At 36.5% G+C, this 13400-nt stretch overlaps 1 protein-coding gene across 2 annotated transcripts; it reads right to left on the reverse strand.

Moving 5' to 3' along the window:
• Positions 1-1681: 1681 nt before the first annotated feature.
• LOC145769760 (uncharacterized) lies at positions 1682-12261 on the reverse strand. 2 transcript variants are annotated; one of them, XM_082581394.1, is made up of 5 exons: positions 12133-12261; positions 10817-10941; positions 8716-8922; positions 7054-7157; positions 1682-2199 (listed from the first exon to the last, which is right to left on the reverse strand). In XM_082581394.1, the coding sequence occupies exons 3-5, from the start codon at positions 8907-8909 to the stop codon at positions 2120-2122; spliced, it is 378 nt and encodes a 125-aa protein (XP_082437520.1). In that variant the 5' UTR covers positions 8910-8922; positions 10817-10941; positions 12133-12261; the 3' UTR covers positions 1682-2119. The 2 variants fall into 2 exon arrangements, with proteins under 2 accessions (XP_082437520.1, XP_082437519.1); XM_082581393.1 differs by lacking the exon at positions 12133-12261 and adding an exon at positions 11942-12063.
• Positions 12262-13400: the final 1139 nt, after the last annotated feature.

The following is a 13400-nucleotide window of genomic DNA, read 5'->3' on the forward strand; positions in this document are numbered from 1 at the left end:
TAGGCCGCTTCATATCAGATCCATGACCGATGGTGCAGCGCATTGCTTCCAGGCAGTAGCGGGATTCAATCCAGTTAGCTTTGACTGAAATTAGCCATATCTGGCAACCCTACATACAGTGATTAGGATATATCAAATTCAGTGAAAAAATTTGGCCAGGAACCAGTTCTGCAAACTTTTTTATCTTTAGGCAGCGGTTTGAGCAAACCGGTAGCAAAGTATCCTCATTATATCTCTTTATAGCAAAGAATCAAATGTCTATTTATGGTGGACATGAATCGCGAATTGAACGAACCGCGAATCGTTTGAACCGAACCCCACCTCTGCTTCTAGGTTAATTCTAAATGGTGAACAGCCTCATTCAACTTTCACTTGATTGTTTTGTTAAGTCGGCAACCAGAATAAACCGAGGCGATGTTCATCCCACATCGTGACCTTCCCAATGGTTGTTACTCAGCCACTGTTCAACTGTTGTATAATGTGTAGTTTCTTGAGTCGGTGATTACCACGTCATCAACAACTGCACCATCTTAAAACCACTTAATGGAGTGGAAGGTCTGCGAGTCTTGGACGATGAAGCTAAAGACTGGCTGCTCTCTGGTAGCTTTCGAATGTAGTCTGGGAACATCGTGAATCTGGGGTGGAAAAATGATAGACCCTCTGCCCCAGAGGCTCACACGACGACGACGAGGTTTAGATTTGGCATTACATTCGAAATATTAACTTAACTGTAGGCTACAGAATATAAATTACATTCGCTAATGAAGTTCGTTCTAATTTACCGTAGAAAGACAGAAAATTCAGACGCAGCTGAATGTTATTATTGTTATTTCTTGTGAGGTAACTGTGATGTGTTGAACACGCTCGATTTGAGTATCTGTTAATGCAGCTTTTAGGCGTATTGAAAAATAGATAGGCTACTACTGAATTCTGTAAGGTCATTTGGTTAATATGGTAAATATGGCATAATAAGGAAGATAATATCGAGCGAAGTTAAATTCTAAGATTAAATATTAAAAAAAAAAATTTAATCTTAAATACGTCACCCCACAGAATCGGTATTATTTCGGTAAAGAGATATAATATTTTGAAGATAGAGGCGTAATTCAAATATTACATGCATAATAAATGGATATTAGATAGCAAACTAAGTTCTCATCTTTTGCACTGTGATGGAACACTACGTTTCAACAGCATTAAAATGCACGTAACCCTTTATTGGCCTCTTGGTGTCTAAGATTGATTTCAATCAAAAAGATGCTTCACATCTCACCGATGTTTTGTTCAATTGTAGACATTATTATTGTTTGCGAACAAATTATAAACCACTAAACGTCTAAGAATGAAACTTAATCACTTTACATCATTTCGAAGTGGCCATATGTTGTGGTCATGTGAAATGGTCAATTTATGTTGGGTGGGTCGTGGACTCGTGTCCTTTCTAATATCTGTCACGTGATAACAAGTATCCCAACCAATTTATTGTTGCTGGTTGTCAGAAATAATTGTTGGAGATATGATGTTCTCAAAATACAGATTGACGGTTGACATATTATGTAAAAAAGATGTCTCGTAATTTGGCATAACTGCTTATATATATACCACCTTTGTACAATAGCCAATATCGGTACAAGAACGCTCAGTGGAACACAGAACATCAACGTAGTGACCAGCGTCAGAAACCAAAGTAATATAATTCTGTAACTCCAACAGCCTCTTCTACTTTCAATAGAAGGAAATTATCAAACACCAGATAACGATCCTTCTCTATTTAAATGAGTGCAAACTTGTTGATTTACAAGGGAAGCAGAGGATGATGAATTCAAGGTTCAAACATGCAGGCCGGTTACACCTGTGTTGATATGGGAACTGTTTCTATCTGCCGTGGAACAAGCATGATTACATTTAATATTTTTTGTGCAAGATGACGTTTTGATTTTGTTTCCAAAAGGTTTAGTTTGGAAATGAAAGCAACGTTCGTATTCAATCGCCACCAATGAGAATGGAACTCACGACCCCTGGTTTACGAGATCAGTGCTCTACCACTGAGTTATAGCGGCGGCGTGTGATTATGTTCCATCGCCATCTCTGCTAGAAGCAGTTTGCCTATCAAAATAGGTTATCTGTTTCCATGAGTCACGGGTAGCAGTGGCGTAGCTAGGGGCGGGCGGGTTAGGTGTATACTGCGGGGTCCTCGACCTGAAAAACGTTTTTTGAGCAGGGTTAATTGATTTAAATCAAAAAATCAAAATCAAAAAAATCAATTAAAAAAATCAAATGATTTTTTATTTGCTAAAATAAAAATAAATACATCAACAAACGTTTCACTGCTTCTCTGTAATACAAAAGTTATATTTAAATACTTAAAGCTATAGGCTATGCATGTTTTGAAAGGTAACTTAGTTCACTTGGTAGTTCACAAACAGTGTTGTTCACTAAACATAGTACCGGTATAGGCTACTAGCTTTTTAGGTAAAAAAAAGTGCTGCATAAGTGAAGCCGTAGATGTCTGGAAAAATTTAGAACGAGATCTACGAAATGTTGGCCACTCCAATGTATCTGCCAAGTTAAAAAATCGCATGAAGCAAGCTTGTGCTCCGGCTCACTTTTTGTCCAATATATTGGACCCCCAATATGGAGGTAGCAGACTATATTTGGAAGAAATTGATGAGGCAATGGAATTTGCTGGTGACATTAGCCCAATCAATTTGTCAGAAGTTCTCAATTATTGTGCTAAAGCTGGGCCTTTCAAACCATAGACGCATGTTTCAAGAAGATGTGCTCAAATCAGTAACACCCTTTGGCATGGTGGAAGTCTGAGTCTGACAGAATCAGCAGTAATATGTTAAAGATAGCTCTGAAAGTTTCGGCAGCAAAAGCTTCTAGTGCTGACGTTGAGCGAGTTTTTTCCACTTTTGGTCTGGTTCAATCAGAAGTTTGAAATCGATTGCACACTGCAAAAGCTGGCGAACTTGTATAATTATGTACAAATTTCTCAATGCAAATAAACTGCAATTTTTGTGTCATTTGAACTTTTAATGTTTAGATATGGTACGTCGGTAACATATATTATACAGGTAAGCTTTCTTTGCAAAAAGTCTGGTTGTAGGCTATACATCAGTTGAGCAAAAAAGCAAAGTGATGTGCGCTCAAACGTAAGGAAAGATCTTAGTGTAGTGAGATGACAGTCTGAGACGTACCTCAATCTCGATATGCACATTGCACATTATGATTTAGTATAAAGCAACATATCACACCTACTTAAAAATATGTGCAATAGACAGGCTAGCGTACAATATGATAATAAAAATGATTAAACACTTGCAAAGCAAAGCCTTTCAACCAATCAAGGGGTTAAAAATAATTTTGCTATCTTACTAAAATGATCGCTTCCCCCAAGTAGACTCGACGCTTTTTTATCTAAAAGAAATTTAAAAAAATCTGATTTAAATCAAAAAAATCCGATTTATATCAAAAACATCCGATTTTTTTGATTTTTTTAAAATAATCATGATTTTTTCCAACCATGTTTTTGAGAGCTTAATTCTGGCAGTTTCGCATGCTTGTAAAGGCTTCGAATCAATGTCGCAGGCCCGGCATCTGGGTTGACAGTGTGACGTTTCGGATATATTGTTGAATCTAAATCATGAAAGCTCAGTTAGTTAAGCGCCTAAATTTACAAAGGAAGAAACTGCAAGATCAAGCGCCGTTAGTTCGACTCTTCTCGGGGTGTGCGCTTGACCAACGCACTCCATTACACCTCATTCAACGCCACGTAGTAGATAGAAAATTTTATAAACAACACTTCAACAACAATCGGGAACTTAACTTTGTCAAACTGAGTAACCGGCCTGTGTCAGTGGTTCAAAGCTTCTACAAGTATGCAAACTGTCTAGATTAAGCTCAACCCTGTCCTGAATTAAGCTCCCCTGGGTGATACGCAGCGATAGTCAAACTTGCTAGGTGGTACGCAACCACTACAAGGTTGAGAATCACTGTTTCAGAGAAACTGTCGAGCAATTGTCCAAACCCACTTTCGTTGATATTAAGATAATTACAGTCTGCTTGACTTGTTTATTAACTTTTTTATGGTTATAACTAAATTTGAAACTCCTGTTGCCAACCAGAGGTAACTACCACAACTACCTTTCCACGGGGCCAGGGCACCAAACACATGACCTTGGAGTGAGCGTCATGTTCTTGAACCGTAGACCAAACAAATTTTCACTTACAGGCAAGCTACTGAGATACGCCATTAACATTGCACTTAGCGATAATGCGAGTGATTGTAGCCACTTTGAGCAATATCCCAACTTCACTCTGAATCTCATCGCTACCTTGCTACTCCTGCAAAACAGGTACAGTAATAGTGGATCACTTCTTATTGTCAAGATTTTTCCACGACTTTGTGGAGTGAAGAATTGCCAAGACGTCCGCATAAGAGTATTTTGCGGAGACCATAGTTGGCAGGTCGTGGATGTAGATGTTAAAAATAAGTGGAGCCAGGACCGATCCCTGTGGGACGCCGTTTTTCAGGCGTCTCCGTCTAATTCGCCGTGAGCTACCGGTGGTGAGGGTGAAGCTTCGATCTCTGACGAGTTCCATAATCATATGAACCAAGGAAGCATGATCGCTGATTAGTACCGTACAAAAATAACTAGGCGCTCAGAAAGGTGCCACAAATGTTTATCAAACTTTGCCAAATATGCTGAGGTTATTTCAATAAAAAGTGGAGGTATAGTTGCAGAATATTTTGGCATCTCTTTCATGTCATTCCTCAACTGGCAATGTAGTTTTCAATCATTGATTGGAGAATCAAGAGAATTGGATGCAGTAAACTAGGGCTCTATATGATATAATACTAGAAAAACTGCCAGAGATGAGATTTCATTCAATGTTGCTTCAGATACCAGATTTAACTTTAGCAATTGTGATTTGAATAAAGATATTTTCAAAGAATATATTATTCTACTCATCCAACGAGAATGATGTGATGCTCCTGGAGCTTGAAAATGGAACACTTGTCTGGCATTCAAAGTTCCTCCGAGATAATTTATTGAGAGCATAATTAAATCTATGTAATCTTTACGAAGGTTTATAGACAGTTGTTCTGTGCCATTTATCCAACTGTAGCAAAACTGTAAGACTTCATGTTTACTTTTCAAATATCGTGGCAAACTATCACAATTGAACAGGTCATAATCATCCAGTTTGATTTTTTCTCAATTGCGTTTCAACAGATTGAAAACGGTCTTTTCACTTGATGTTGTGGGGCCAAATACTACTCTGCAATCTGCATGCATTTCCACTTGCAAGTTGAAATATGTGGTGTCTGCATGCAACCAGCAAAAGACTAAGATATTGTTGCAACCTTGTTATTATTCCATTAACTATACCAGTGTTAATTGCTGTTGTGTCGATGCAATAACCTTTGTTGTTATCAATATGGTATTCATCAAGTTGCTCCATAATGGCTTCACTTTCATTTTCTGCAGTACCGGTACCATTGTTAGCAAGTTCTGTTATTGATAGGAGCAGTTCTGTTTTTAAGTTTTCAAGAGGTTTAAGTGTAATTGCAATGTGCTCTCTTTTTTTGTCAATGTGTTGCAGGCCATTCAGCATTTTGCCATCCCACTGCAGCACAAAATAGCTTTCATCAGAAATTATGTTTTGGTGGTTAGCTTCAATCGTTTTACCAACTGCAGCACAAGTTTCTTGTGTTTTGCGGTTGATTGACATCACAGAAACACAGACATATACAACCAAGAAACCACACGGCATTTAACATGATCCATTAAAATTGAACACAAACTATAAACTACAAACTACAAACATTTTCGGCCATACACACGTAACTGTCTGAGCCTAAAAGACTTGCTTCTGTATTTTTCAGTTTCTCTAAATATTTGTAATCTTCTTGTAATCGCGAATCTGTTGATTGTTCAAGTGATTCTTCATACTTTGGGCATGGTGCCCAAAATATTTCTTTTAGTTTGTCAATGAAATTTTGCCGTTCTTTTTGCTTGAAATTGGAGTTCAATTTTCTGGAGGCATAAAGCTTTTGCCATTGTTTGTGAATTTTTGTGATCATTTCAATTAAGCTTTTGCCATTGTTTGTGAATTTTTGTGATCATTTCAATTATGGAGCAAGTTAGTCAAAATTCCAGTTTTTTTCCACCATTCAATCACTTTAAAATCACCCTTCTTGCTACGTCATACGTTTCTGAGTTTCCGTTTGTGCTTGTTTGTAAAAAGTCTTGCTGTGCTCTAAAATTCAAGTAGGCTTCAACTGTGAGTGGGCTTGCTCCTTTAAAAGTATTCCTTTCATCTTCATCTGATACAAGAGTACATTTCTCAATCAACCATACTTTTTGTCTAATCCGTGTATTTTAGATAAGTTGCTTTGTATAGGTTCACTAGTAAATGCTCATATTGATAAATATGAGCATTTACAACAGTGAACCTATGCAATGCAGTATCTAAAATACATGGTGAGTAGTTAGGTGCTAATTGGCTTTAAATATCATAGTTAAGATACATTTCTTAAGACTATTTCCTTTTAAATCTCATTAAAATTAGGTTTTTATAAATTTTTCAAAAACTATATTACCTAGACCCATAAAATGTATTAAACATTCATAGGAATATTGGTGTTCTGGAACTTTTGGTGTTTATTACAGCTTTCAAACTATAGTGGTTTTCAATTTAAGCTATTTTTTAAAAATTTGGGTTGTTTCCATGGAAACGCAAAGAAAAAAGGTTTCAAACAACAATGAAATTTAAAAATTTTATATTAGCATTAATTTTGACCCCAAACACAACTTTTTGCCAGCCAACAGCAAGATCAGTGAAAGAAAGGATTTTTGGTACACCCTAGTGGGCAGCACACCGTCCATGTTTTGGTAATGTAATTCCAAAATCCTCATCAACTTCCTCACCACGACCCACTGTAAAACCGGAAGCTATAATACAGTACCGTACACTACCTTGAAATGATTAACTATACTATAGGCCTAGGCTACTTGAAATGTGGAACAATATTAATGTTCATACTTTTCAATATGGATGTTATTTCTTCAACAACATGATCTTCAGTAACTTTATCTGGCACTTCAACTTCATCATCATCGTTGTTGCTTTCCAGCACTCCGAAAACACTACAAACATCCGGAATGGCCCGTTTCGGTGAGTCAGATTCGGAGAGTCAGATTCGGAGAGTCCGATTCGGAGAGTCCGATTCGGAGAGTCCGATTCGGAGAGTCCGATTCGGAGAGTTCCCTATTCGGAGAGTTCCCTATTCGGAGATTTTTTGAAATTTTTTTTGAAAATTATCGGGTACCGTAGCCTTGTTATCATTGCCGCTTTTACATCGTTTTAACGTCGCTAAACGTTCAAATCGTGCAGAAAAAAATAGAAATAAACTGTTTGAACAATTAAATGAAAATTCGTCGGTACCGTAGCCTAATTATCATTGCCGCTGTTACATCGTTTTAACGTCGCTAAACGTTCAAATCGTGCAGAAAAAAATAGAAATAAACTGTTTGAACAATTAAATAAAAATTTGTCGGTACCGTAGCCTAATTATCATTGCCGCTGTTAGATCGTTTTAACGTCGCTAAACGTTCAAATCGTGCAGAAAAAAATAGAAATAAAATGTTTGAACAATTAAATAAAAATTTGTCGGTACCGTAGCCTAATTATCATTGCCGCTTTTACATCGTTTTAACGTCGCTAAACGTTCAAATCGTGCAGAAAAAAATAGTCGAAGCTTTAGATGAGTGGGGTTCAGACCTAACCATTGAGATCTTAGACTAAAAAGCGAATTAAATTTATTTTTGAACTATCAATGTTTGCTCAGATAAAATTGACATGTATCCTGCGTCGCCTTCTGCATGCAAACTTAGAATATATTAGAATCCTCAACTATTACAAAATTCTAAATCCAACGACGCCTTCTGTTTATTTACAGTAGAGAATTTTGTGTTTTATTCCATAATATCGTTTCTTTTATAGTTGGAATTCTCGAAGCTTTAGATGAGTGGGGTTTCGACCTAACCACTGAGATCTTAAATCATATTTATGACACCGGAAAGACCCTAGTGATATGGTACGTTCCATATTCATAACTTTACCAAAGAAAACCGGAGCAACAGAATGCTCACTTCATATCTTAAATATCTTTGCTATGTTGACGTGTATTGTTTTTGATATGATGGTCACAAATAAAAACAATTCAACTGAACTGACATGACGAATTTTCATTTAATTGTTCAAACATTTTATTTCTATTTTTTTTCTGCACGATTTGAACGTTTAGCGACGTTAAAACGATGTAACGGCGAAAATGATAATTAGGCTACGGTTCCCGATAATTTTCAAAAAAAATTTCAAAAAATCTCCGAATAGGGAACTCTCCGAAAAAGGCTGCCTCCGAATAGGGAACTCTCCGAATCGGACTCACCGAATAGTAGCAGACCCACAAACATCAAATATCAAGGCTTTTTTACCAGAGTCCTGACTGTTACGCAAGGATAAATAGTGTAGAATTGTAGATTATACGATAATTTGATAAAGTGCGATGGTATACAGTATATTAGAAGATTGCAATGCTTTAAAAACTAGATTTGGCATTACTCTAATTTTCATTGCAAGTTGTAACCAATATTTTTATATTTTCCTTATTCAGGAAGAAATTGATAAAACCATGATATTTACTTGAATGCTTTTACGAAGTTGGAACCATTATCCGTTTTGGTTTTTGTAACTTTGTTTTCTATGTGATAATTCCAGAGAATTTCAGACATCAAGACGGCCAATATATTGTTAGTGTGTGATCCTTTTAAGCGCTTGCAGGCCAGTACCCCCTTCGTTCTCTGCAGAGTCACTTCATCAATCCAGTGTACTGTCATACCCAAGTATGATCTGAAGATTTTGTTTAGAATAAGTGATATATAGTATCAATGGAACAGTATGTGTAAATGATTTTCTTCTATTTGGACTAGGGTCATGCAGGGTCAAACGGGACACTTTTTCAGTTTTTTAAAAGCCACATAACACCTATGATGAAATTAAAAAAAAAAAATTACCACAGAGCATTACACCTTTCAGTAATGAAATCAGATATTTTTCAGAAAAATTAAAAAACTTGCAAAAACATGAAAAAATGTACTAAGCTGGGCCACAACTTCTATACGTTGAAATGGCAAGGAAAGAACTTCATTTTTGCTATTCTATAACAGGCCTGTATTTTTTTAAAGGGATGCTCAATAATTTTAGCCATAAAGGCCTTCTTCGCCCTTTTTAGGTAAAGGTAGAACACATAATTTGCACTGCTCTTTTTTGCAACTAAATTTGAACGATATGAATAAGGAAACATTTTAAAAATGTTCAATTTTAAACTGGCAGTCATAAGCAGAGTAGAAGGTGTTAAGTCACAGCAGGGTCTATAGTTAACAATTGAAATAAGATACTATACAATCATGCTATATACAAAACAAACGGGGCAGGTTGGAAACATCAAACGAATAGTCTAATATTGTGATTACTTCAGTTTGTATTTTCATACGGATCACAAGAATTGTCATTTACACTACAGTCAGACTTTCCAGTATCTTTCAACTTCGGGCGCAGTGAATTCCTTTTTGGCATGTATGAGAAAACTCTGGAACAAACAAACTTGAAGAGCAACCTCATCGCATCTCAACTTGGATGAGACTGTACTTAGCACTGATAGAAGCAATGAGGCACTCTTTGTCTCCAAACAAAGCGAGAACGCCTACATGAGGTCTCCTACTGCAGGCAAGACTGTGTACACAGTGCTCTTTTGTATCTCTGCCTCTGGAAAGCATCTTCCTCCTTTGACGGTGTACATACTGTATAAGGCAAAACACCTCTATGAGAGCTGGACTGTCGGAGACCCAAAAGTTACAGCTGCTCAGAATCTGGGTGGATGATGGATATTAATTTTGAAAATTGGTTTCTTTACAGTTTTGTAAAATATGGCAGTGATATTGAAAAGCCAGTTCTTTTGACCTTTGATGGGCATAACAAAACATCATAAACATCTAACATACAACTGTCTAAACATCTAACTGTCAAGAGTTTTATGGACAATGATGTCATTATCCTGTGTCGCACACCAATTCATCCCATGCACTTCAGCTTCTGGATGTCGGAGTATTCAAAGCTGTGAAATTTATGTGGAAGAAGATTCTTAATGCCTGATTTACAAAGTCACGACTGGAAGCTGTTGACAAAGCAGTTTTCCCTATTTTGCTGTCAAGACTTTGGTCACGTTTAGACACAATAACTGCAATCAACGCTTTCTGAAGTACTGGGTTATATCTTCCAGACAGAAGACCTGTAATAGAAAGGGTTGTAAACCTAGAAGAAGATACACAAGATAGGACTGATGGGACACTAGCAAAGCCCACACATCCGCAGACTCATCGAGGCAGTTGCTGCGGAATGCAATTGTTGGAGTAATAAATCCAACCCCATCACGGACAACTGTAGCAGCCATGGAACAGAAAAAAAAGAGAAGAGAACGAGTCCAGGCACATGCAGGAGAAGCATTGACAGAAGAAGATGTGCTGAAAAGACTACTAGAAGAAGAAAGACTTCGTAAAGAGAAAAAGTTGAAACAGAGCAGGAGTAACATGACAATTTCAGTTAAAAAGCCTGCAACGAAATAGCTTATGGCTAGAATTCCAGAACATATTTGGCCGTGTTCGAGTAAGAGTAGGTCGTGGAAGCTATAGAGTAATTGCTCCAAGTCGATAAAATAGTTTTTTGTCTGTTCCTAAGTATCACCTACCTCTAGGTGACGTAGCATATGTATTACAGGTGTACACAAAAGACGACTCGTTGGTGAACTGTTAAGAGGAAACCAGGAATGTCCGTGCGAAGATGGCCGAAACTAGTCTTTTCTGTCCACATTTTCTGCAAAAAACTATGCCATTTAAAATCAAAAACTGAAGAGCCAGCTGCGAGAATTGAAAATTTAATAAAGGGACACTCCTGATGGAATATCATTTTCTGCACCGTCCTTAATAAATTGGTCGAAAAGTGTGCTTAACTTGTAGAAAACCCAACATATTATATATCTTTGGAAAGAGTATGAAAATTGCAATCAAAACATGACACTTAAATAAATGAAAAACGTTTCTGTGAAAACGAAATGTGAATGTAATTCAAAAGATTTTCCTTTTTTTTTTATTTTTACCAATAATAATAAAATTAATAAGTCTCAAGGAAGAACTTACATCATTCCTAACGTTTTGCTGGCATTGTCGCCATCCCTTCCCCATATAATGATGAGAGATTTTCTTCCACAAGTGTATATTTAAGAAATAAATGAATTTTGAATCTATGCACTATAAGAACTTGATATTTGCAATTGTTTTTTAAATTTTAATTGAAACTACACAGAAATAAAAGAATTTTGAATCTATGCAAGAAACCCCCCATACATCACTTTTCCAGTAAATATTGATTAATTATGCATGCAAACTTTCATGCCATTCTGACAAGAAATAAATGAGTAGTTGTAAATTGAGTTGTTAAAAACATCAAAAAATGACTTTCGAAGAAAACAGCATTTGAAAAACACCCATTAAAACACGAGCTGCATTACCCACATTCATCACTTCAAGTTTTGACACACAAAGACATCATTTTAGAAAAAAAAAAATTGATAAAAGAATGATTTCCATCAGGAGTGTCCCCTTAAAAAAATCAAACTTTCAAAAATGTGTTTTGTGGTTTATAAACAAAATATAAAGTCGTAACTGAACCGAGAGAACTATCAGGCAATATGCTCTGAATACTTATGCAAGCCGCTACTGCCACAGCTAGTCTGCAGCATCAGGCTAAAACAGTTCATGTGTGAAGTAAAGTTGTAATAGTTTGATTACTTCCGCTGCTGTAGACTTACGCTTACATGAAAATATTAAGTGAAGAGTAACAAAGTTCTTTACTTGACAATCCAATAGTCGACAGCAATTAGACCTAGGCTTCAATAATAGATATTACACAATCTATAAACTCTGCGAAAAGTAGGCTACAAAAAAACATAAAGTTTTCTGTGAGACGTGTCAGTTTCAGTCATCAACATTTAACTGTTTTTTTTACGGATTCTTTCTCTTTTTTTTGCTTGTCCTTGCTATTTCAAGTTCCTCCATCAATTCAATCCAATACACGAAGAAAACGCCATCAAAAATTAAATCTGTCAGTACTAATGATGCTCTTTGACCAATTCCATCACAACAGCAATCGTTAGTTCACATTATCACCGCCGATTCCGATAGTTTACGTGTGGGAATTCGATAACTTACAAGCCTGAGGCCAACTCTGTAGTGTGTATATTTTCTTTTAATGGCATTTCATCATTGATTATAATTGGTTAGGTCAAGCAGACTATGCTACATTCAATTAAATACAAATCTAAAGTTTACAAGAAAATGAAAAAAGTGGTCGATTTTTCTATTGGGGTGACGATCTCTAACGGCGGCCATGAAAAAGATTAAATCTTACAAGAAAGCAACGTTTTATAACGGCGTGTAGACGTGATTTTGGTGTTTCGTTTCATCCTTGTTAAGATCTTTTTTATTCATACATTTTGCTTCCACTTTAACACTAGAACAGCCGAGGTGTCGAAATCGACACTTTTAGAAGTTTAGTTCACTATTTTGGGCCTTAATTATTATCGCAACGTTTTCAAACTTTCAGTAGTTTCTCAATTATGCTTACACTTTAAAGTTCAGTATTTTTTTTCTAAAAAATTATTTAATGTTATCAACAATGTACGACACCTCCAACGGCCGAGGTGTCGAAATCGATAACGAAAAGTGTCGAAATTTAAGAAGATTTGTAAAGTATAAAATATTTCCTGTGTGAAAAAAAAAATAATTCAATAGTTTTTACAGTTACTTATAGCGTTTCTCATGGTAATGGTAAAACGCTCGGCTGGATGTCTGTCATGGCTCGGCTTGATTTTAGGTCATTCAAATGAGTTTACAGATTCCTTCCACAAATCTATTAGCGATTCGCAACAGATAAGTTTATTCATAGTCGAGAGCTACTGGAAGGACTTGTTGCTAATTGCATCAACAATTACACTCCGGATTGGAGCCTGCCAATCGATGAACAGCTATTTCCAATGAAAAACAGATGTCCTTTTATCGTGTTCATGCCAAACAAAAACAAGACAAATTTGGCATGAAATTCTGGGTGTTAGCCAAGGTTCATTCCAAATACGTAGCCTATGCAATACCGTACCGTACGTATCGTACCTCGGAGTTATTGAAAGAAAGCAACGAAATGGAAGGCTTCTCCCCGAGGATGTAGGCTAGTGTTAAAGATCACTAGCCTACATTACACAGACAAAGCGGGTACAACGT

Source organism: Aplidium turbinatum, chromosome 1, assembly GCF_918807975.1.
Source record: "Aplidium turbinatum chromosome 1, kaAplTurb1.1, whole genome shotgun sequence".
NCBI lineage: Eukaryota > Metazoa > Chordata > Ascidiacea > Aplousobranchia > Polyclinidae > Aplidium > Aplidium turbinatum.